Genomic DNA, 25279 nt, shown 5'->3' on the forward strand with positions numbered 1-25279 from the left:
TTTCAATGGTGTTCATGACGGATCCATCTTGGCTATATTAAAGATAATACAACCGGATCCGTTCATAACGGGTGCAGATGGTTGTATTATCAGTAACAGAAGCGTTTTTGCTGAACCCTGCCTAGTGTATATTGAGCAGGTTTTCAATGTAAGGCTACCCGTACAAGTTGCGACCCTGGCAAAGGTATTCACATGGGGCTCACCTCTAATTGCCAGGCTGTACCTGTAATTTTGGGCTGCACCTATACATGCTATTTGTTTCAAGTAGCATGCACAAGTGCTGCCCAGCAATAAGTGGTGAGCCCCATGTGGATCCCGCTACCAGGGTTGCATGGTGTACTGGCAAGCTAACGCATTGCAGGTCTAAAGTAACAGCATACCTTGATTTTGTCTATTGCACAAAGCTGTTAGAAATACTTCTTCAATCTTCTTGCACAGAATGTCCTCCTCCACCTCCCCATTTACTTTTACTAAAACGTTCGGCTGCTCTGAAAACCACATCTCTAGCTTGTGCCAGTTCTCGAGGAATCCTTTTATCCTGGAAGACAAAAACCGTATTACCTATGTGAAGATGCAGCAGCCACAATATTATATCGTGCAGCCCCTTACACATGGCTGACACATTCAGGCCAGGTTCACATGTAACGCTCATCTGGCTGGTGTCCATCCCCAAATCACACAATGGGACATAGATCTGCATGATTTCCAAGCCACAGCATGTCCCGTCCATGGCGTTTTGACTTTGACGGATATTTTGAATTGTTGTGATTTTAATAAAATAATAAAAAAAATCTTGTAAAAGGCTCCATTGGTCACTGAAGCAGACACAAAAGGCTGATGCGTCCTGATTTCTGCAGCTCATTCAGCTTTGCTGTATAGACTATGACACAATGAGCAGAGTCATCTCATTATTATTACAGCGGAGCTAAAGGGCTTGTGCCGGATTTTTTCTTCAAATCTCTCCCCCTCAATGGAACCTGTAAATAGAACTATAATTGCCTTCTCCCTGATGCTCTGTGGTTCCTCGGCTGTTTTCATCGGACTTCCCTCTACACATGTAAACTTCCTGCAAGGACAGGGTCATGTGCACCACTGCAGCCAATGACTAACTTCAACAGTGACAGGTCCACAAGAAGCTCGTGATCCGGCAGTGATGTGCTACTTGTGGACATGTGACCGCTGAGGCTAGTCATTGGCTGCAGCGGCACACGTGACCCCATCTGTGGAACTCAAACATGGTGGGGAGCAGGTAAGTATAGGTCTCTGGTCTCTTCTCAGGTCCCACTCAGATCTAGATAAAGCTGCTTGTACACCTTGAACACCTGAATGCTTATTGCATGCTCGGTTAGGCCGAGAGTGTACAGTATGCATTTTATTAAGGGGTAGATATGAGACACCTCTGATGGGGGAACAAAAGGATCAGATGGAAAATTCAGTTTGCCTGATCCTTCTCTCTCCCCACATCATCAGTTGGGGGAGGGGGGGGATTGGGAGTTCCCTATACATATTAGACTGGTGCCTGGTCCTGTGGAAAATGGCGGATTCAGCCGACAATACACTAATGTGTATGGACAGTATACACTACATTATACACTATGCACACAGATAAGGCTCGGTATGCAGCTCCGTCTTGTTTTTGGGAGGATAGCTGTACTCCATAACTCTGACTGAGAGAGTCTATTAAAGGGGTTATCTGCCAATTAACAGAAAAATGAAAATCAGACATCACATAGTACATGACTTTGTCACTTTCTAACAAAGCTCGAACCAGCCCTGTACCTCACATGGATCCAGAGATCTCCTCATTCATTGCTCTGCTAGATTTATATCAAACTGGCAGCTCGGGGGGTGTCCTTTCTGCTGCAGCTCTCTCCCTATGACAGCTCAGGAGGTAGTTAAAGGATTTAACTGAGCATGTGCGGCCACCTCAGCGAGGTGGACAGAGAAATAAGAAAATGAACAAACAGTAGGTGGCGCTATACAGATGCATTTTATTGAATACCTCAGTGGCAATATTAAATTTTTAATTACAACAGTATTCAGATCCAGGAGCTGGTGTGAAAACTGCAGAATATATTTTTTTGTGGGATAAACCCTTTAACATTACTATTGACTGTCACTTATTGTAGCTGCCATGAAAAGCACACCCCCTGCTGCACTGTCTATACTGACAATACAGGAAGGACTTTGTTTCTCCAATATGGCCGCCCCCATGGTAAGGTTTTAAAAAAAAAAAAAATAGCTGCAACATTCAAAATAACAGAAAAAAAACATAATCTGTTTTCTACAGGCTGATATGTAATGAATGACACCAAAATGTACATACAGGTCCTTCTAAAAAAAATTAACATATTGTGATAAAGTTCATTATTTTCTGTAATGTACTGATAAACATTAGACTTTCATATATTTTAGATTCATTACACACAACTGAAGTAGTTCAAGCCTTTTCTTGTTTTAATATTGATGATTTTGGCATACAGCTCATGAAAACCCAAAATTCCTATCTCAAAAAATTAGCATATTTCATCCGACCAATAAAAGTGTTTTTAATACAAAAAAAGTCAACCTTCAAATAAATAAGTTCAGTTATGCACTCAATACTTGGTCGGGAATCCTTTTGCAGAAATGACTGCTTCAATGCGGCGTGGCATGGAGGCAATCAGCCTGTGGCACTGCTGAGGTGTTATGGAGGCCCAGGATGCTTCCATAGCGGCCTTAAGCTCATCCAGAGTGTTGGGTCTTGCGTCTCTCAACTTTCTCTTCCCAATATCCCACACATTCTCTATGGGGTTCAGGTCAGGAGAGTTGGCAGGCCAATTGAGCACAGTAATACCATGGTCAGTAAACCATTTACCAGTGGTTTTGGCGCTGTGAGCAGGTGCCAGGTCGTGCTGAAAAATGAAATCTTCATCTCCATAAAGCTTTTCAGCAGATAGAAGCATGAAGTGCTCCAAAATCTCCTGATAGCTAGCTGCATTGACCCTGCCCTTGATAAAACACAGTGGACCAACACCAGCAGCTGACATGGCACCCCAGACCATCACTGACTGTGGGTACTTGACACTGGACTTCAGGCATTTTGGCATTTCCCTCTCCCCAGTCTTCCTCCAGACTCTGGCACCTTGATTTCCGAATGACATGCAAAATTTGCTTTCATCCGAAAAAAGTACTTTGGACCACTGAGCAACAGTCCAGTGCTGCTTCTCTGTAGCCCAGGTCAGGCGCTTCTGATGCTGTTTCTGGTTCAAAAGTGGCTTGACCTGGGGAATGCGGCACCTGTAGCCCATTTCCTGCACACGCCTGTACACGGTGGCTCTGGATGTTTCTACTCCAGACTCAGTCCACTGCTTCCGCAGGTCCCCCAAGGTCTGGAATCGGTCCTTCTCCACAATCTTCCTCAGGGTCCGGTCACCTCTTCTCGTTGTGCAGCGTTTTATGCCACACTTTTTCCTTCCCACAGACTTCCCACTGAGGTGCCTTGATATAGCACTCTGGGAACAGCCTATTCGTTCAGATATTTCTTTCTGTGTCTTACCCTCTTGCTTGAGGGCGTCAATGATGGCCTTCAGGACAGCAGTCAGGTCGGCAGTCTTACCCATGATTGCGGTTTTGAGTAATGAACCAGGCTGGGAGTTTTTAAAAGCCTCAGGAATCTTTTGCAGGTGTTTAGAGTTAATTAGTTGATTCAGATGATTAGGTTAATAGCTCGTTTAGAGAACCTTTTCATGATATGCTAATTTTTTGATATAGGAATTTGGGGTTTTCATGAGCTGTATGCCAAAATCATCAATATTAAAACAAGAAAAGGCTTGAACTACTTCAGTTGTGTGTAATGAATCTAAAATATATGAAAGTCTAATGTTTATCAGTACATTACAGAAAATAATGAACTTTATCACAATATGCTAATTTTTGGAGAAGAACCTGTATATGAGACAGGGCCGGGACAACCCCTTTAAGAAAACAGAACAACTGGTCAGGGCAAAGCGGTGTATGTTCACACCTGGTTGTCGTCATTTCAGCTTTCATGTGTGGTCGAGGTGTGACTGCCCACCACATGAATAACACAGCAGCTACGTGCATCCGGCACTTCACGGGGACTGTGATGGTGCAGGCCACACTGATCGCTATACATTGCCGCACCGTAATAATCACTGTACAGAAGGTCACAGCGCTACAAAACCGTGCGACAAATCTGCAGTTTTCAGTGTGGTTTTCTACACTGATGGCGATAAGTGACATAGAAGGCACACTTTATGGCAGAATGCTGGTAAACCATCATAGATGCACATCACGTCTGAGTGAGAAACGCATCTACAGTATCTACTGCCGGAAAATACACCATTCAAATAATTGCTGCAAAATCAGCCTGTAGTAACCGATCCCGGCAGAAGAGGGAGCACCTGAGAGCAATGGCTCAGATTCACTAAACAACTATCTAAAAAGTTGCATAAGTTGGCGCATCTAGGTTTATTTTTCCCCACAACAAGTTGCCGACATGGCAACGTATTTTTTTTTGTTGCTCTGCTTTTTGGCGACTTTCTGCGGCACGATACATCGCCGCTTAGCCTCGGCCTGAAACACATATGACAATTTGTGACTGCTTCTTAAAGGGACATTGCCACATACATTCTGGGGGAAAAAGTGATGTAACAGTAACCTGCCTCCCACTAAATGCAATTCCCTAAGGTCAATTTCTCACGAGCGTATTCATTCCAGAAACTGGATTCAGTCCCGGTACAATCCGTGTGACGACTGTATTTCCCGGACCAGAAACTGCAACTCTGAGATGAACTCACAGTAGAATAATGATTTATGATGCTGTGTGTTCCTCTCCTGACATGTCTGTTTTAGTAACTACAGTATGTGCATTCCTCATGTAATACCAATTCTGGAGCATCTATTCTTATGACTCTATGGTGTGCTATTCCTCTTTTATTCCTGCTAGAAGTTTACAAATAAATTGCCAGCAGTCTGCCGTAAAGGTACTGCTGAGTGTTACCGGTAGCTGGTGTATTTGACTCTGTCCAATCAGTGCTGCTGGTGTCAGACTTTGCAGGGACAACCCCCAACTGGTAACACCCATCTGTACCTTTACTGCAAGCTGCTGGCAATTTATTCATAAACTTCTAGTAGAAATAACAGAGTAATTTGAGATCATAGAGTCATAAGAACAGATGCTTCTGAATGATTGTTAGGGCTTGTTCACACAACCTGTGAAGCCTGTGCCCGTGCAGGCATCGTCCGTGGGGCAGCCGCATGGGGATCGCACTCACTTGAATGGGTCCACGATCCGTCCGTTCCGCAAAAAGATAGAGCAAGTTCTAGCTGTTTGCGGTGCGGAGGCACGGAACGGAACCCCAGAAAGCACATCCGTAATGCTTCCGTAGTGTTCCGTTCCGTGCTTCCGTTCCGCATCTTCAGATTTGCGGACCCATTGAAGTGAATGGGTCTGCAAATGCGTTCCGCAATACGGCAACCGTCAGCACACGTTCGTGTGAACGAGCCCTTATATGGGGAATGCAAGCAGTTACTACAACAGACATGTCAGGGGAGGGGATAGGTCTTCTTTAAGCATCTTTCACACATCATTGATTCACACCCATTGATTTTATTGTGATTATTCACACAACTATGATTTTACACTGACCATAGGTCAGTGGACGATCAAAGAGACATGCAATATTTTGGTCCGACACATGTACCAAACACGCCCATTGAAGTCTATGGTTCATGAAAACCACTGACAAAACACAGATGGCATTCTTGTTGTGTCATTGGTTTTCGCGGATCACTGGTAGGAGATGCTCTGGAAATTTTCAGCCTAGCAGTGCACGTGGAATACAGATGACACACGATGGGCAGAAACCGGACACATGGACCTAACATTGATCCTTCACGGATAAAACACTGACCAACTTGTCACAGATGTCATCATGAACGTGTGTAAAGGCCTACTGGACTGTAGTCAAGACATTCTTTGAGTAAAGCACAGTAGACCCTCCCTTACCAAAGGCTAAGGACACTTTTGGGGGAATTCTTGTATTACATTTTACTCATTATGAGCTAAAAATCTTTTTTTCTTTTTTTTTAATTAAAAAATGTACAGCCCCTTTCTCTGCACAGCCTTGAGATTCTCCAGTACCAAGCTCTGTGTTTCCTGTGAGGCAGCTCAGCTGACGTCTCCTTATCTCTGATCTCCTGACCTCATAAACACTCCTTAGAGCTCAGTTCTTATCTTACTGAGAAGAATATGGCTTAAATAAGTGTTTACGAGCGAGCTGTTCATACTTTAAAGATAAAGGATATATATAGCGGGCAAATAACAGCTCAAAGTGAAAGCGAAAGTAAGAGGCTCACAGCTATGCAATCCTTTTATGACAAACTGCTGAAAATCTTTACTAAAGACCAATTGAAAAAATTATTTTTAGCCCAAAATGAGTAAAATGCAGTCATCGCCCCCAAAGGTGTTCATAGCCTTTAAGCTGTGAATTCATATCGGAGGGGCAGTGTTCACACATATCGTTGCTCCCTTTCCTCTCTGCACCAAAACCGCCACATAGGAGTCTACAGGCCCGGCTCAATTCCATATTCTGCAGCAAGGAGAGTACAAGTGCTTCTCTCCCCTTGTTCTAGAGATCAGTGTGGGTCTCAGCGCTCAGACCACACCAATCTAAACTTTAATATGTCTCTATGTCTATGACACATTAAAAGTTTTTTATGAAAAGTTAGTGACTCTTTAAAACATACTAGAACCATATTACCAGTCAGACACCTACCTGTGCGGTATTTGGTTCATAGAAGAGACTGCTCCAGCACTGATTTCACCTGTGGAAGAGAATTACAAGAATGTTATACCTTATTTTATCTGATACTAGGGTCCATACACACAGCATTACTGCACACATGGACCATGAATGGCAGCACACGGAGTATTGCCGATCCAATCTGTCTGCTATAACAGCTCTCAAAGGGGTCACTACCCAACCAATACCTACTGACGGTTGCCGTATTACGGACCCGCAATACAGGGGCACCGTTCCGTGTGCATTCCGCATCACGGATGCAGACCCATTCACTTCAATGGGTCCGCAAATCTGAAGATGCGGAACGGAAGTGTAGTATAGAGGATCTGTCAGCTCTCCTGTGTGCTGTAGTATAGAGAATTAAAAAGGAGAGCTGACAGATCCTCTATACTACACCGCACAGGAGAGCTGACAGATCCTCTATACTACACCACACAGCAGAGCCGACAGATCCTCTATACTACACCACATAGGAGAGCCGACAGATCCTCTATACTACACCACACAGGAGAGCTGACAGATCCTCTATACTACACCGCACAGGAGAGCCGACAGATCCTCTATACTACACCACACAGGAGAGCTGACAGATCCTCTATACTACACCACACAGGAGAGCTGACAGATCCTCTATACTACACCACACAGGAGAGCTGACAGATCCTCTATACTACACCACACAGGAGAGCCGACAGATCCTCTATACTACACCACATAGGAGAGCCGTCAGATCCTCTATACTACACCGCACAGGAGTACTGACAGATCCTCTATACTACACAACACAGGAGAGCTGACAGATCCTCTATACTACACCACACAGCAGAGCTGACAGATCCTCTATACTACACCACACAGGAGAGCTGACAGATCATCTATACTACACCACACAGGAGAGCTGACAGATCCTCTATACTACACCACACAGGAGAGCCGACAGATCCTCTATACTACACCACACAGGAGAACTGACAGATCCTCTATACTACACCACACAGGAGAGCTGACAGATCCTCTATACTACACCACACAGCAGAGCTGACAGATCCTCTATACTACACCACACAGGAGAGCCGACAGATCCTCCGTACTACACCACACAGGAGAGCTGACAGATCCTCTATACTACACCACACAGGAGAGCTGACAGATCCTCTATACTACACCACACAGGAGAACTGACAGATCCTCTATACTACACCACACAGGAGAGCTGACAGATCCTCTATACTACACCACACAGGAGAGCTGACAGATCTTCTATACTACACCACACAGGAGAACTGACAGATCCTCTATACTACACCACACAGGAGAGCCGACAGATCCTCTATACTACACCACACAGGAGAGCTGACAGATCCTCTATACTACACCACACAGGAGAGCTGACAGATCCTCTATACTACACCACACAGGAGAGCCGACAGATCCTCTATACTACACCACACAGGAGAGCTGACAGATCCTCTATACTACACCGCACAGGAGAGCAGACAGATCCTCTATACTACACCACACAGGAGAGCCGACAGATCCTCTATACTACACCACACAGGAGAGCTGACAGATCCTCTATACTACACCACACAGGAGAACTGACAGATCCTCTATACTACACCACACAGGAGAGCCGACAGATCCTCTATACTACACCACACAGGAGAGCCGACAGATCCTCTATACTACACCACACAGAAGAGCTGACAGATCCTCTATACTACACCACACAGGAGAGCTGACAGATCCTCTATACTACACCACACAGGAGAGCTGACAGATCCTCTATACTACACCACACAGGAGAGCTGACAGATCCTCTATACTACACCACACAGGAGAGCTGACAGATCCTCTATACTACACCACACAGGAGAGCTGACAGATCCTCTATACTACACCACACAGGAGAGCTGACAGATCTTCTATACTACACCACACAGGAGAGCCGACAGATCCTTTATACTACACCACACAGGAGAGCTGACAGATCCTCTATACTACACCACACGGGAGAGCCGACAGATCCTCTATACTACACCACACAGGAGAGCTGACAGATCCTGTATACTACACCACACAGGAGAGCTGACAGATCCTCTATACTACACTATACAGGAGAGCTGACAGATCCTCTATACTACACCACACAGGAGAGCTGACAGATCCTCTATACTACACCACACAGGAGAGCTGACAGATCCTCTATACTACACCACACAGGAGAGCTGACAGATCCTCTATACTACACCACACAGGAGAGCTGACAGATCCTCTATACTACACCACACAGGAGAGCTGACAGATCCTCTATACTACACCGCACAGGAGAGCTGACAGATCCTCTATACTACACCACACAGGGGAGCTGACAGATCCTCTATACTACACCACACAGGAGAGCTGACAGATCCTCTATACTACACCACACAGGAGAGCCGACAGATCCTCTATACTACACCGCACAGGAGAGCTGACAGATCCTCTATACTACACCACACAGGAGAGCTGACAGATCCTCTATATTACACTACACAGGAGAGCTGACAGATCCTCTATATTACACCACACAGGAGAGCCGACAGATCCTCTATACTACACCACACAGGAGAGCTGACAGATCCTCTATACTACACCACACAGGAGAGCTGACAGATCCTCTATACTACACCACACAGGAGAACTGACAGATCCTCTATACTACACCACACAGGAGAGCTGACAGATCCTCTATACTACACCACACAGGAGAGCTGACAGATCTTCTATACTACACCACACAGCAGAGCTGACAGATCCTCTATACTACACCACACAGGAGAGCTGACAGATCCTCTATACTACACCACACAGGAGAACTGACAGATCCTCTATACTACACCACACAGGAGAGCTGACAGATCCTCTATACTACACCACACAGGAGAGCTGACAGATCTTCTATACTACACCACACAGGAGAACTGACAGATCCTCTATACTACACCACACAGGAGAGCCGACAGATCCTCTATACTACACCGCACAGGAGAGCCGACAGATCCTCTATACTACACCACACAGGAGAGCTGACAGATCCTCTATACTACACCGCACAGGAGAGCCGACAGATCCTCTATACTACACCACACAGGAGAGCTGACAGATCCTCTATACTACACCACACAGGAGAGCTGACAGATCCTCTATACTACACCACACAGGAGAGCCGACAGATCCTCTATACTACACCACACAGGAGAGCTGACAGATCCTCTATACTACACCGCACAGGAGAGCAGACAGATCCTCTATACTACACCACACAGGAGAGCCGACAGATCCTCTATACTACACCACACAGGAGAGCTGACAGATCCTCTATACTACACCACACAGGAGAACTGACAGATCCTCTATACTACACCACACAGGAGAGCCGACAGATCCTCTATACTACACCACACAGGAGAGCCGACAGATCCTCTATACTACACCACACAGAAGAGCTGACAGATCCTCTATACTACACCACACAGGAGAGCTGACAGATCCTCTATACTACACCACACAGGAGAGCTGACAGATCCTCTATACTACACCACACAGGAGAGCTGACAGATCCTCTATACTACACCACACAGGAGAGCTGACAGATCCTCTATACTACACCACACAGGAGAGCTGACAGATCCTCTATACTACACCACACAGGAGAGCTGACAGATCTTCTATACTACACCACACAGGAGAGCCGACAGATCCTTTATACTACACCACACAGGAGAGCTGACAGATCCTCTATACTACACCACACGGGAGAGCCGACAGATCCTCTATACTACACCACACAGGAGAGCTGACAGATCCTGTATACTACACCACACAGGAGAGCTGACAGATCCTCTATACTACACTATACAGGAGAGCTGACAGATCCTCTATACTACACCACACAGGAGAGCTGACAGATCCTCTATACTACACCACACAGGAGAGCTGACAGATCCTCTATACTACACCACACAGGAGAGCTGACAGATCCTCTATACTACACCACACAGGAGAGCTGACAGATCCTCTATACTACACCACACAGGAGAGCTGACAGATCCTCTATACTACACCGCACAGGAGAGCTGACAGATCCTCTATACTACACCACACAGGGGAGCTGACAGATCCTCTATACTACACCACACAGGAGAGCTGACAGATCCTCTATACTACACCACACAGGAGAGCCGACAGATCCTCTATACTACACCGCACAGGAGAGCTGACAGATCCTCTATACTACACCACACAGGAGAGCTGACAGATCCTCTATATTACACTACACAGGAGAGCTGACAGATCCTCTATATTACACCACACAGGAGAGCCGACAGATCCTCTATACTACACCACACAGGAGAGCCGACAGATCCTCTATACTACACCACACAGGAGAGCCGACAGATCCTCTATACTACACCACACAGGAGAGCTGACAGATCCTCTATACTACACCACACAGGAGAGCTGACAGATCCTCTATACTACACCACACAGGAGAGCCGACAGATCCTCTATACTACATCACACAGGAGAGCTGACAGATCCTCTATACTACACCACACAGGAGAGCTGACAGATCCTCTATACTACACCGCACAGGAGAGCTGACAGATCCTCTATACTACACCACACAGCAGAGCCGACAGATCCTCTATACTACACCACAAAGGAGAGCTGACAGATCCTCTATACTACACCACACAGGAGAGCTGACAGATCCTCTATACTACACCGCACAGGAGAGCTGACAGATCCTCTATACTACACCACACAGCAGAGCCGACAGATCCTCTATACTACACCACACAGGAGAGCCGACAGATCCTTTATACTACACCACACAGGAGAGCTGACAGATCCTCTATACTACACCACACGGGAGAGCCGACAGATCCTCTATACTACACCACACAGGAGAGCTGACAGATCCTGTATACTACACCACACAGGAGAGCTGACAGATCCTCTATACTACACTATACAGGAGAGCTGACAGATCCTCTATACTACACCACACAGGAGAGCTGACAGATCCTCTATACTACACCACACAGGAGAGCTGACAGATCCTCTATACTACACCACACAGGAGAGCTGACAGATCCTCTATACTACACCACACAGGAGAGCTGACAGATCCTCTATACTACACCACACAGGAGAGCTGACAGATCCTCTATACTACACCACACAGGAGAGCTGACAGATCCTCTATACTACACCGCACAGGAGAGCTGACAGATCCTCTATACTACACCACACAGGGGAGCTGACAGATCCTCTATACTACACCACACAGGAGAGCTGACAGATCCTCTATACTACACCACACAGGAGAGCCGACAGATCCTCTATACTACACCGCACAGGAGAGCTGACAGATCCTCTATACTACACCACACAGGAGAGCCGACAGATCCTCTATACTACACCACACAGGAGAGCTGACAGATCCTCTATACTACACCACACAGGAGAGCTGCCAGATCCTCTATACTACACCACACAGGAGAACAGACAGATCCTCTATACTACACCACACAGGAGAGCTGCCAGATCCTCTATACTACACCACACAGGAGAACAGACAGATCCTCTATACTACACCACACAGGAGAGCTGCCAGATCCTCTATACTACACCACACAGGAGAACAGACAGATCCTCTATACTACACCACACAGGAGAGCTGACAGATCCTCTATACTACACCACACAGGAGAACAGACAGATCCTCTATACTACACCACACAGGAGAGCTGCCAGATCCTCTATACTACACCACACAGGAGAGCTGCCAGATCCTCTATACTACACCACACAGGAGAACAGACAGATCCTCTATACTACACCACACAGGAGAGCTGCCAGATCCTCTATACTACACCACACAGGAGAACAGACAGATCCTCTATACTACACCACACAGGAGAGCTGACAGATCCTCTATACTACACCACACAGGAGAGCCGACAGATCCTCTATACTACACCACACAGGAGAGCCGACAGATCCTCTATACTACACCACACAGGAGAGCCGACAGATCCTCTATACTACACCACACAGGAGAGCTGACAGATCCTCTATACTACACCGCACAGGAGAGCTGACAGATCCTCTATACTACACCACACAGCAGAGCCGACAGATCCTCTATACTACACCACAAAGGAGAGCTGACAGATCCTCTATACTACACCACACAGGAGAGCTGACAGATCCTCTATACTACACCGCACAGGAGAGCTGACAGATCCTCTATACTACACCACACAGCAGAGCCGACAGATCCTCTATACTACACCACACAGGAGAGCCGACAGATCCTCTATACTACACCACACAGGAGAGCCGACAGATCCTCTATACTACACCACACAGCAGAGCTGACAGATCCTGGAAACAAGCAGTGTATAATGTGATAGAAAAATGAATCCAGACAGCAAAGGAGGCAATATGGACAATCACAATACATTAGTAAGTGCCTTGTGTTAACTTTGTCTACATGATAAATGCTATTTGCTGATGTGAGACGACCCCTTTAATGACCATACATTTGACTAGAATAAGGGCTCTTTCACACTTGCGTTCTTTTCTTCCGGCATAGAGTTCCGTCGTCGGGGCTCTATGCCGGAAGAATCCTGATCAGTTTTATCCTAATGCATTCTGAATGGAGAGAAATCCGTTCAGGATGCATCAGGATGTCTTCAGTTCCGGACCGGAACGTTTTTTGGCCGGAGAAAATACCGCAGCATGCTGCGCTTTATGCTCCGGCCAAAAATCCTGAACACTTGCCGCAAGGCCGGATCCAGAATTAATGCCCATAGAAAGGCATTAATCCGGATCCGGCCTTAAGCTAAACGTCGTTTCGTCGCATTTCCGGATCCGACGTTTAGCTTTTTCTGAATGGTTACCATGGCTGCCAGGACGCTAAAGTCCTGGCAGCCATGGTAAAGTGTAGTGGGGAGCGGGGGAGCAGTATACTTACCGTCCGTGCGGCTCCCCGGGCGCTCCAGAGTGACGTCAGGGCGCCCCACGCTCATGGATGATGTGATCGCATGGACACGTCATCCATGCGCATGGGGCGCTCTGACGTCATTCTGGAGCGCCCCGGGAGCCGCACGGACTGTAAGTATACTGCTCCCCCGCTCCCCACTACTACTATGGCAACCAGGACTTTAATAGCGTCCTGGGTGCCATAGTAACACTGAACGCATTTTGAAGACGGATCCGTCTTCAAATGCTTTCAGTTCACTTGCGTTTTTCCGGATCCGGCGTGTAATTCCGGCAAATGGAGTACACGCCGGATCCGGACAACGCAAGTGTGAAAGAGCCCTTAGTACCATATCGATCAGACTGACTAGCAGGGCATGCTGGGCTTTGCAGGGGGTACCACTGTATGCCAGCAGTGACAATATGACTCTCACCAGTTAATGCAGCGGCACGCTGTAACACTACTGTGTCTGATACATCAATGAATGCCACGAAGTCCAGGCCTGGAGGTTGTGGTGGAGGCTCCTGTGCCGCAGCTGGATCTTCTACTAAAGTTGATGCTTTAGGTTTCTTGCTTTTTGCTGTGTTTTTTTCCGGATCTGCTCCAGTGAGAGATTTCTCAAGCAGCTTTGCCTGATTCAGAGTAACTGGAAATCCGTCCAGAATCCATCCTGTGTGTGCTGGGACATGACTGAAAGCAAAGTTCATATGGATATTCTGCTCACATTACAAAGGCAGACTTTTACAGGGATTTTTCAGACAAGGGACTTTCATGGCATATCCATATACTATAGGAGAGTAATTGGTGGGGGTCCTACTGTTGGGACCCCTGCTGATCTCATACTCTAAAGTACTGCAATAGTACATGCACAGTCTTACGGATAGGGACTAGGCACCCCAGTTCTCGGGATCATTAAAGGGGGAGGGGTCTCAACTGTATATTTTGTTGATATTCAGCATTCTGTACCGAGCTTTTAAAATATCTGCTTGCAGTTAATTCAATAGGAAATGTCCATGTTTACTTCCAGTGAAGTGATGGACATGCAGATGAGGAGCTTTCTACAAACCATGGCTTTCATAATTGTGCGTCCATCACATGACCAGGATTATCCATTGGATGACAGCAAGCAGAGATCTGGGAAGTGCTGAGGAGTTGATACAGACAAATTGTATCACCTTTCTTCTCTGTATAGTAGGTATACAGTATAGTCTTTTTTGCTTTTTAGCGTTGTTAAGGGAGGGTTACACAAAATGTATCCCACGCAGTATAGACAATTTTTAACATTACAGCCTATGGGTGACATATACCACTGTACACCCATATGGCGGCATACGTTGCAGGTATAGAGTGCATTCGGAAAGTCTTCGGACCCTTTCACTTGGTTTTCCACCATCATTCTGCATTCAATACCATTCAATGGGAAAATGAGAACAGAATGTTAGAAATGTTTGCTAATTTATTAAAATGGAAAAACTTAAATTTCTCCAGGACATACAGTAAGTATTCAGACCCTTCACTAGGACACGTGACATTCAACCTCCCATTTCTTATCATCATCTTTGAGATGTTTCTGTCACCCATGGTAAAGTCAGGTGAGTTGACGTGATTTGGAAAGACAAAGCCCTGAGGATGAAAGAACTGCCTGTGGAGCTATTGTGTGGAGGAAGAGATCTGGAGAAGGGAACTTTCAAAGCAGAAAAATGTTTTGTACCCAAGAGCACAGTGGTCTCCATAATTCTTACATGGAAGAGGTTTGGGACAACCTCTTCCTAGAGCTGGCCACCCCACCAGACTAAGTGATCGGGGAGAAGAGCCTTGGTAAGAGGTGACCAAGAACCCAATGGTCACTCTGGCTGAGCTCTAAAGACCCTGTGTGCAGACCATCAGGGCAGCCTCCACCAATCTGTTCTTTATGGCAGAGGGGCCAGAAAGAAGCCTCTCCTTAGACACATGATACCCTCTGGGAGTTTGCAAAAAAAGCAACTTAAGGACTCTCAGACTGTGAGAAACAAGATTCTCTGGTCTGATGGAACTAAGATTGAACTTTTTGGTAGAAATGTCTGGTGGAAACCAGGCGCCGCTCATCACCTGCCCAATACCATCCCTACAGTGAAGCATGGTGGTGGCAACGTCATGCTGGGGGGACAGGGAGACTGGTCAGGGTGGAGGGAAAGCTGGATGGAGCAAAATACAGAGCTATGGAAGACTGGAGGCGGCAATCAATGCTAAAGGGGTTTCAACTACGTCCTGAGTAAAGGGGCTGAAGACTTATGTCCTGAGTAAAGGGTCTGAAGACTTATGTCCTGAGTAAAGGGTCTGAATACTTATGTCCTGAGTAAAGGGGCTGAATACTTATGTCCTGAGTAAAGGGTGTGAATATTTACCGCATGTCCTGAGTAAAGGGTGTGAATACTTATGTCCTGAGTAAAGGGGCTGAATACTTATGTCCTGAGTAAAGGGGCTGAAGACTTATGTCCTGAGTAAAGGGGCTGAAGACTTATGTCCTGAGTAAAGGGGCTGAATATTTATGTCCTGAGTAAATGGTCTGAAGACTTATGTCCTGAGTAAAGGGGCTGAAGACTTATGTCCTGAGTAAAGGGTGTGAATACTTATGTCCTGAGTAAAGGGTGTGAATACTTATGTCCTGAGTAAAGGGTCTGATTATTTATGTCCTGAGTAAAGGGTGTGAAGACTAATGTCCTGAGTAAAGGGTCTGAAGACTAATGTCCTGAGTAAAGGGGCTGAAGACTTACAGTGGGGGAAATAATTATTTGACCCCTCACTGATTTTGTAAGTTTGTCCAATGACAAAGAAATGAAAAGTCTCAGAACAGTATCATTTCAATGGTAGGTTTATTGTAACAGTGGCAGATAGCACATCAAAAGGAAAATCGAAAAAATAACTTTAAATAAAAGATAGCAACTGATTTGCATTTCATTGAGTGAAATAAGTGTTTGAACCCTCTAACAAAAAAAGACTTAATACTTGGTGGAAAAACCCTTGTTTGCAAGCACAGAGGTCAAACGTTTCTTGTAATTGATGACCAAGTTTGCGCACATTTTAGGAGGAATGTTGGTCCACTCCTCTTTGCAGATCATCTCTAAATCCCTAAGGTTTCGAGGCTGTCTCTGTGCAACTCTGAGCTTGAGCTCCCTCCATAGGTTTTCGATTGGATTAAGGTCCGGAGACTGACTAGGCCACTCCATGACCTTAATGTGCTTCTTCTTGAGCCACTCCTTTGTTGCCTTTGCTGTATGTTTTGGGTCATTGTCGTGCTGGAACACCCATCCACGACCCATTTTCAGTTTCCTGGCAGAGGGAAGGAGGTTGTCGCTCAGGATTTCACGATACATGGCTCCGTCCATTTTCCCGTTTATGCGAATAAGTTGTCCTGTGCCCTTAGCAGAAAAACACCCCCAAAGCAAAATGTTTCCACCCCCATGCTTGACGGTGGGGACGGTGTTTTGGGGGTCATAGGCAGCATTTTTCTTCCTCCAAACACGGCGAGTTGAGTTAATGCCAAAGAGCTCTATTTTGGTCTCATCAGACCACAGCACCTTCTCCCAGTCACTCTCTGAATCATTCAGGTGTTCATTGGCAAACTTAAGACGGGCCTGCACATGTGCCTTCCTGAGCAGGGGGACCTTGCGAGCCCTGCAGGATTTTAATCCATTGCGGTGTAATGTGTTTCCAATGGTTTTCTTGGTGACTGTGGTCCCTGCTAATTTGAGGTCATTAACTAACTCCTCCCGTGTAGTTCTAGGATGCTTTTTCACCTTTCTCAGAACCATTGACACCCCACGAGGTGAGATCTTGCGTGGAGCCCCAGAGCGAGGTCGATTGATGTTCATTTTGTGCTCCTTCCATTTTCGAACAATCGCACCAACAGTTGTCACCTTCTCTCCCAGCTTCTTGCTAATGGTTTTGTAGCCCATTCCAGCCTTGTGCAGGTCTACAATTTTGTCTCTGACATCCTTGGACAGCTCTTTGGTCTTTCCCATGTTGGAGAGTTTGGAGTCTGCTTGATTGATTGATTCTGTGGACAGGTGTCTTTTATACAGGTGACTAGTTAAGACAGGTGTCCTTAATGAGGGTGACTAATTGAGTAGAAGTGTCTAACCACTCTGTGGGAGCCAGAACTCTTAATGGTTGGTAGGGGTTCAAATACTTATTTCACTCAATGAAATGCAAATCAGTTGCTATCTTTTATTTAAAGTTATTTTTTCGATTTTCCTTTTGATGTGCTATCTGCCACTGTTACAATAAACCTACCATTGAAATGATACTGTTCTGAAACTTTTCATTTCTTTGTCATTGGACAAACTTACAAAATCAGTGAGGGGTCAAATAATTATTTCCCCCACTGTATGTCCTGAGTAAAGGGTCTGAAGACTAATGTCCTGAGTAAAGGGGCTGAATATTTATGTCCTGAGTAAAGGGGCTGAATATTTATGTCTATGCAAGATTTTTTTTTAGCTTTTCTTCTCAATAAATTAGAAAAGATTTCTACCATTCTGTTTTCACGTTCTCAGTATGGAGCACTGAGTGCAGAATGAGGGGGGGGGACTTATTTATTTTAGGGTCTGAAGATTTTCCGAGTGCATTGTACAGTATGTTGGGACAATCTTCTGACGTGTTCCAGATGCAAATGCAGTGTGAATGCACCCTTAAGATATGTTCACACAACGTTATTAACCACGGTGGAACCCGCCCACTATCTGCCTCCCATTGATTTCAATGGTAAATCCGTGCAGCTGTTCACACACTGAATGGGGCTAATCTGCACACAGATCCGCTTCACATCCAACTGCAAATCCAAATGTCTGCCTTGGATTTCTGCGGTGGGTTCTCTTGCATTTCAAGTTTCTCAGTGTCAAATAACTGCTGTGTGAACATAACCTTACACACATACACTGATACAGCTGCCTACGGGAAGACGCTGCAGTATTTCGGAGCGAAACTGCGTGCAGGAAATCAGCAGCGTAATGCAGTAGCAGCATAGTGGATGAGATATGAAAAAATATAGAAAGATTGTATCCACAGGCTGTAGAAAATGTCTGCAACTGTGGACCTTAAAGGGAACCTGTCACCAGTTTTATGGTGTCCTAACTAAGGGCAACATAAATAAGTGACTGATTCTCTTAGCACAATGCTGGGTCACTTTCTTTAATTGACCCAGTCAATCTGCCAACATCTTGTATTGAAAAGCTCCAGCTGATAATGATGAGTCCTGAATATTCATGAGCTCCTGACTCTCCCCGCCTATCTGCTGCTGATTGACAGTTATTTTCCATATGAACCAGCAGCAGGTGGGCAGGGGAGTGGCTATAGCTCTGAATTAAATATACGCTGGACTCAATGACATCATGCTGGACTCAAATCAGCTCATTAGCATGCGGCATCTTTGTGTGTATATTATGAGGTAACCATCTGTCACACCAGTAAGTGAATACATCTAAGGTACTTTTTAGTAGTTAATGAATGTATATAATTAGTTAGATTATAATCAAATATCCACATGACAGGTTCCCTTTAAATCAGTTTAGGTTGTGGGCTTTCATTGCAGATTTATCAAAAGTGGCGCAGCTACGTCAAGCAACCAGTCACATTGTCCCTTCCATTTTCCAAAAGGACTCTGAAAAATGAGAGCCGTAATCTGATTGGTTGTTACGGGCTACCCTTCCACTTTTTCTGAGACCTTCTTCAGCCACACAACCTGACAATGAATGACTTGACGTGAACCCTGCCCCATGAACGCTGAGAGCAGCAACTACGTGTTTCCTTCACGAGATTCTGCTAGAAGGAATTCTGAGAAATGAGATTGGTTTAACGGACGCTGTTTGTTCCACTGGGTGAGTAATCTCGTGAGGTTATTTGCATAAAATTGTATGAAACCGTGCTGTGTAGTTGAGTACTAATTAACCCCTCTTTATTTTTTAGAGGCAAGAGACAGCCTGTCCTGAAATTTGCAGTCAGACGCCACATCGGATCCCTGGATGTAAACTTCCATTTTACCGCTGCTGCAGCCAATCGTTGGCAGCAGAGGTGACCTGCTACCCTTGTATCATAACAAATGGTCATGTGACTCAAGGGAAGCAGCGGCCAGTGAGGTCAGACCATAAGTTTACATCCAGGGACCTGAACGGAGCAGTAGAGGCAGGAGCTGGGAGCCAGCATCGGGAGCAGGTAACTATGCTGCCCAGGAGGGAAGTTTACCAACCCCCACCCCCAAATGTGCACAATCCCTTTAAATGACTTCACAAATATTAATAGGGCTTCAACTTGGAATGACAAGACTTCATTCTTACTTGATGGTCTCCACCAGGATCTCAACAAGCAGCTCATCCGGTACTGGCTTTCCTTTTTTCAAAAGCTTCTCCATCATCCCTCCCAGCTGCGCTCGTCTTGAGAGCTTTAAGAAAAGAGATAGTCCATTATAGGATGACCTAAGAGTAATCCACATTTTTGACATAGGATGGCCCCCTCACCTTATGCGAGACCACTTCGTATAACCATAGTTTCGTCTTAAAGTCTCCAGAGAAATAATCACACAGGTAGATACAAATCCCCAGGTACCACAACATTCTGTTCACACGAGCAGTTTGGGGATTTAAAGAGGGGTCTGCAGGATTCTGATAGTGATGGTACATGCTCAGGATAGCCCATCGATATTAGATTGGCGGAGGTCCAACACCCCACACGCCCGCCTATCAGCTGTTGGCTTTGATGCTGGACGTAGGTGATGGAACCACACAGCTCCATCCATGGAAGAATGGAAGAAGCCCTGCATTACCAGGTCTGTAGGACATAGCTGCATAGGTCCGGTACCTGGTTCCAGGCCTGGAGCTATTGCAGATGAGCTAATCATGGGGAGTGTGGGGTGTTGGACACTCGCTGATCAGAAAAGACAGCCCCAGGCACTGAAATCGACACCAGCTCCTAGCTGCAGTAAGATTTCAGTCATCATTTACTCCAGTTTTCTGGTGTAAATGATGATAAAAGTGCCGGGACCCATGGCCCATACTCTGCCCCTGCCTCCTTTTAAAAGCAATGGCAGTCAAAAAGTCGTAAAACTGGGTTTTGTGACTTTTGTACACCAGAAAACTGGATAATAAATTCTCCTCGTAGATTTTTAAAAAAAGCACATTTTGGTAAGTCACCACTAGAGGGAGTTTAGGAGATTAGCGCAGACTAAGCTATTATTGCTGTATGGCTACATGCACATTATGCAGGAAGCTCCTGAGCTCCCTCTAGTGGTGACTTCAGGTAACTAGAATGATGTCTACATAGGAGATTTGGAGCTCTATATCTGACAAACTGCACCGTAATAGCGAGGCGAGTATACCGAAAACTGGCTTTTGGGCAAGGGAATTTTTTTTTTACTCTCCGAAAAACCTCTTTAACCCTAATTTACAATTTACTATTATGCAGCTGAACAAGAAGAGAAGGGCACACATCTGGTCAGGACATAAGCAGAAGAGCCTGCGGTGGCCTGTGTGAGGGCAGTGGTGATCGCGGCATTGGAGGCGTGACAGAGGGGCAAGGACAGGAGAGAAGAAAGGACGGATTTACTGAAAAGCCTGGAGAATCCCAAAACAGAACAGATTATTTTTTTTCGAGAAAACTTAAAAAATATAAAAAAGAGAGAAAGAGGAGAGAAAAAAATAAAGTTTTAGGAGACTTTAGAATGTCATACACCAATTTTCAGGCTATTTGGAGCACTTTTGATTCGGGTCGAATTTATTTGTACCTGAATCAAATCTCAATTTCACGAAATTTGCTAATCTCCAATATTTATCAAGCAAGTAGGGAAAAAAAAATGTGATCCACTACTCCTCGCCCACAAATGGGGAAGGGGGGGGGGGGGTAGGGATTTATAAAACCGTCTAAAATAAAAACCACCTTGGTTGTCCACAGCAACCAATCACAGCGCAGCTATCATTTGATATTTGTGTTGTTGAAAAATGAGAGCTGTGCTGTGATTGGTTGCTGACCTAGATTTTTAGAATAAATGACACCGCAATTTGGCACCTCGAGGTTTAGGAAAGTTATCCGTGCCTAGTCAGAAAAAGGGCGTGTTTTTGTGCAAAGGGGCGTGGCCTAAGATACAGTGTTTGCGCCAAAATTTTGCCATAATTCTGGCGCCCAATTCTGTCAGAAAGTAAGCCAATAATAATGGGCACAGAGTCGGAGAAAAGTGTCTACCCCAGCACAGATTTATCATCCAGCCTGAGCCCCCGTGATAAATCTGGTGCAGGTCTAGACAGCCGGTCTAAGGTTACGCCATCTACAGGGTCAGTGAATCTGCCCCACTGTGCCCTGCACTGACATTAATGTACTATACTGTCCTTACCTGTGGTGCTGTATGCTCTTGTGGTGAATTCAGGGTCTGTGAGTGAGATGATTCATCGCTCTCTAAAAAACAGGGATGCAGACATTGGCACAGATTTCAGTCGCAATCAGGCTAATTGATACTGGATGCTTTTAGCAGGAATCGAGCGTTCATCTGCCTTATGGCAGATATATATAAATGGAGAAATAGCTCTCCTTGTATAAGGGCTCTAGTACCGCTCTCCACCGGTATATTCACTATTCCCTATTTCCTTTAGAAATACATGAAAAAAAAAAAACTGAAATATGCTGAACTGCTGACAGCACTAGGTAGGGGCTGGACAGAGCAGTGCATGTACACCTTTTGTGGAGCTTTTCTCATCTGGAGTAGTGTGAATATGAAGTTTTATTCCACCAGGTTCTCCTCCTGCCAGTGTCCAGGAGGCGGGGCTTTACAGTGAGGTGCTCTCTGCATTGAGCTGCTTCACAGCCCCTCCCTTCTGCTCTGAGTGACAGCTGTAGGGGGTCTTCAGGTTGGATGCAGAAGAGAGGGGCTTATGAAGGAGCTCATTGCAGACAGCACTTCACAGTGGGCACTTGGGAGAGCAGAATCTGGCAGGATAAAACTGACTACTCCTGATGAGAAAAGCTCCACAAAAGGTACATTTATCCTGCTCTCCCCAGCCCCTACCTAGTGATGACAGCAGTTTCGCCCGGTCAAAACTGCTGACAGATTCAAAGTTGATATATCATGGGCTGTTAGAGTATGTCATATTATGTAGAGGTTTCCTATGTGAATACCCTGCACGCCAGATTTTTTCTTAAATGGGTACTGATGAGGGCCGGGTTATGGTGGGCTGGTATATTTACTATTATTTATGTCAGAAAACGGATATAAATTATAGCTGAAATCTTTACAGTTCCAAGCTGGTGTAGATAAGGTCAATCTCCGTCTAGGATTGGAGATGTTTCAAAATTAAGAGGTGTGCCCCCTTAATAAATGTAGTGGATCTCAAACAACTCAACCTGATTACTAAGACTGACATACGAAATGCTAGTCTTAGGCTACTTTCACACTAGCGTTAATATTTTCCGGTATTGAGATCCGTCATAGGGGCTCAATACCGGAAAAAAACGCTTCCATTTTGTCTCCATTCATTCTCAATGGGGACAAAACGTAGTTGAACAGAACGGAGCGCATTCCGTTCTGTTCTCATACCGGAGAGCAGCATGCTGCGGTTTGCTTTCCGTCCTGGGATGCAATCTGACAATAGAAAACGGATCCGTTCCCAATTGACTTTCAATAGAGTTCATGACGGATCCGTCTTGACTATGTTAAAGATAACACAACCGGATCTGTTCATAGCGGATGCAGATGGTTGTATTATCAGTAACGGAAGCAATTTTTGTGGATCCAGCAAAAACGCTAGTGTGAAAGTAGCCTTAGTAAATCAGAGGCATTGTTTTTTTAATGGAGTTTTTTTGCTGACTTTTACAGTGTTTTTTTGCCATGCGCTTTTTGGGTAAATCTTTTTCTGCATTTTCCATTCCCTTCTCTATAGGGGAAAAAAACCCTGAAAACATGCATTTCACTATGTGAAGAAAACACACCACAAAAAAAAATATATATATATACAGGAAAAAAATGCAAGTGGTTTTTATGGCAAACTTTTAACTGCAAAAAAAAAAAGTGTGCATGTTTTTGTAGGAGTTAGCTATTTCATGTGTATGGAGAGGGGTTACCCACAACCAAGTTCACAAAAAAGCTATTCAATGATATTTTAAAATACTTGCCATCCAAAAATATACCCTTTCATCTTTTTTTTCTGTGTTATTTTGGGCAGTCTGCTCTGCAGTGTTGCATATGACCTTGTCTGTTTTCTACCTTCACCTCTTAAAACCCCTTGCATGCACTCTATAGGGGTAATTTACTAACCAGAAATATGCCTATATGCCTAAATATGCCTATTAGGCGTATTTCTGGAGCAGATAGTGGCACAAAGGTCCTTTGCACTGCAATCTGCGACTTTTCCCCGATCACGCCAGGTCTAAAAAAGTGGGTGTGGTGTGGGCGGGAAACAGTCAAGCCTTCATACCCGTCTCATTTACCATTTTCTATGCCTGGTTTACGGGCAGTACGGTGGCTCAGTTGTTAGCACTGGTGCCTTGTAGTACTGGGGTCCCAGGTTCGAATCTGACCAAGGACAACATCTGTATGGAGTTTGTATGTTCTCCCTGTCAGTTTTTCAGTAAATGTCCTAGTCGGTCTACTCCATCCTCTGGCAGTTGTAAATATAGTTCACAGTACGCTGTCACTCAGTCTCCTTCCCATTCTGACATCTGTGATTATGGTTCTCATTAAGTTCCAGTTTGGTCTCCTTCTCCCTCTGACATCTGAGATTATGGTTCTCAGTAAATTCCAATTCGGTCTCCTTCCCCCTCTGACATCTGCAATTATGATTCCCAGCTAGGTCCCCAGTCAGTCTCCTTCCCCCCCGACATCTGTAATTATGGTTTTCAGTAAGTTCTCAGTCAGTCTCCTTCCCCATCTGGCAGCTGTAATTATAGTCCTCAGCTGACACCAGTAATTATGATTCCCAGTTAGACTTGTTCCCATTCTGACATCTGCTATTATGGTTCTCAGTAAGTTCCAATTGAGTCTCCTTCTCCCTCTGTCATCTGCGAATATGGTTCTCAGTAAATTCCAATTCGGTCTCCTTCCCCCTCTGACATCTGCAATTTCGATTCCCAGCTAGGTCCCCAGTTAGTCTCCTCGCCCCCCCCCCCCTCCCCCGACATCTGTAATTATGGTTTTCAGTAAGTTCTCAGTCAGTCTCCTTCCCCATCTGGCAGCTGTAATTATAGTCCCCAGCAAATTCACCTGCTGAAATGGGCATCATTTTGTGACTTACTTTTAGCTGTAGTAATACTTTCAGAGGATTGTGTTTCAGGCCCAGGTGCACAAAAGCTCTCTGACGGCTGTATGGGAATAAAAACACAAACTGCATCAGATTTAGGGTAAGGTCATGCGTAACGGCTGAATGTGAGCTGACGCCAGAAACTATGGAGCTCTACATACACTGTATAGTTTCTGGCATTGCCG

At 45.3% G+C, this 25279-nt stretch overlaps 1 protein-coding gene across 1 annotated transcript in view; it reads right to left on the reverse strand.

Annotated features, from left to right (window-relative positions):
* SPEF2 (sperm flagellar 2) overlaps positions 1-25279 on the reverse strand; it is a 166412-nt gene that overhangs the window by 57229 nt on the left and 83904 nt on the right. The window contains exons 13-18 of the mRNA XM_040420983.1: positions 25089-25155; positions 22199-22260; positions 20154-20257; positions 14279-14535; positions 6783-6831; positions 381-538 (exon numbers count right to left, since the gene is read on the reverse strand). Coding sequence (XP_040276917.1) covers positions 381-538; positions 6783-6831; positions 14279-14535; positions 20154-20257; positions 22199-22260; positions 25089-25155 — 697 coding nt within the window. The remainder of the gene's footprint in view (positions 1-380; positions 539-6782; positions 6832-14278; positions 14536-20153; positions 20258-22198; positions 22261-25088; positions 25156-25279) is intronic.

Source organism: Bufo bufo, chromosome 2 (assembly GCF_905171765.1).
Source record: "Bufo bufo chromosome 2, aBufBuf1.1, whole genome shotgun sequence".
Classification (NCBI taxonomy): domain Eukaryota; kingdom Metazoa; phylum Chordata; class Amphibia; order Anura; family Bufonidae; genus Bufo; species Bufo bufo.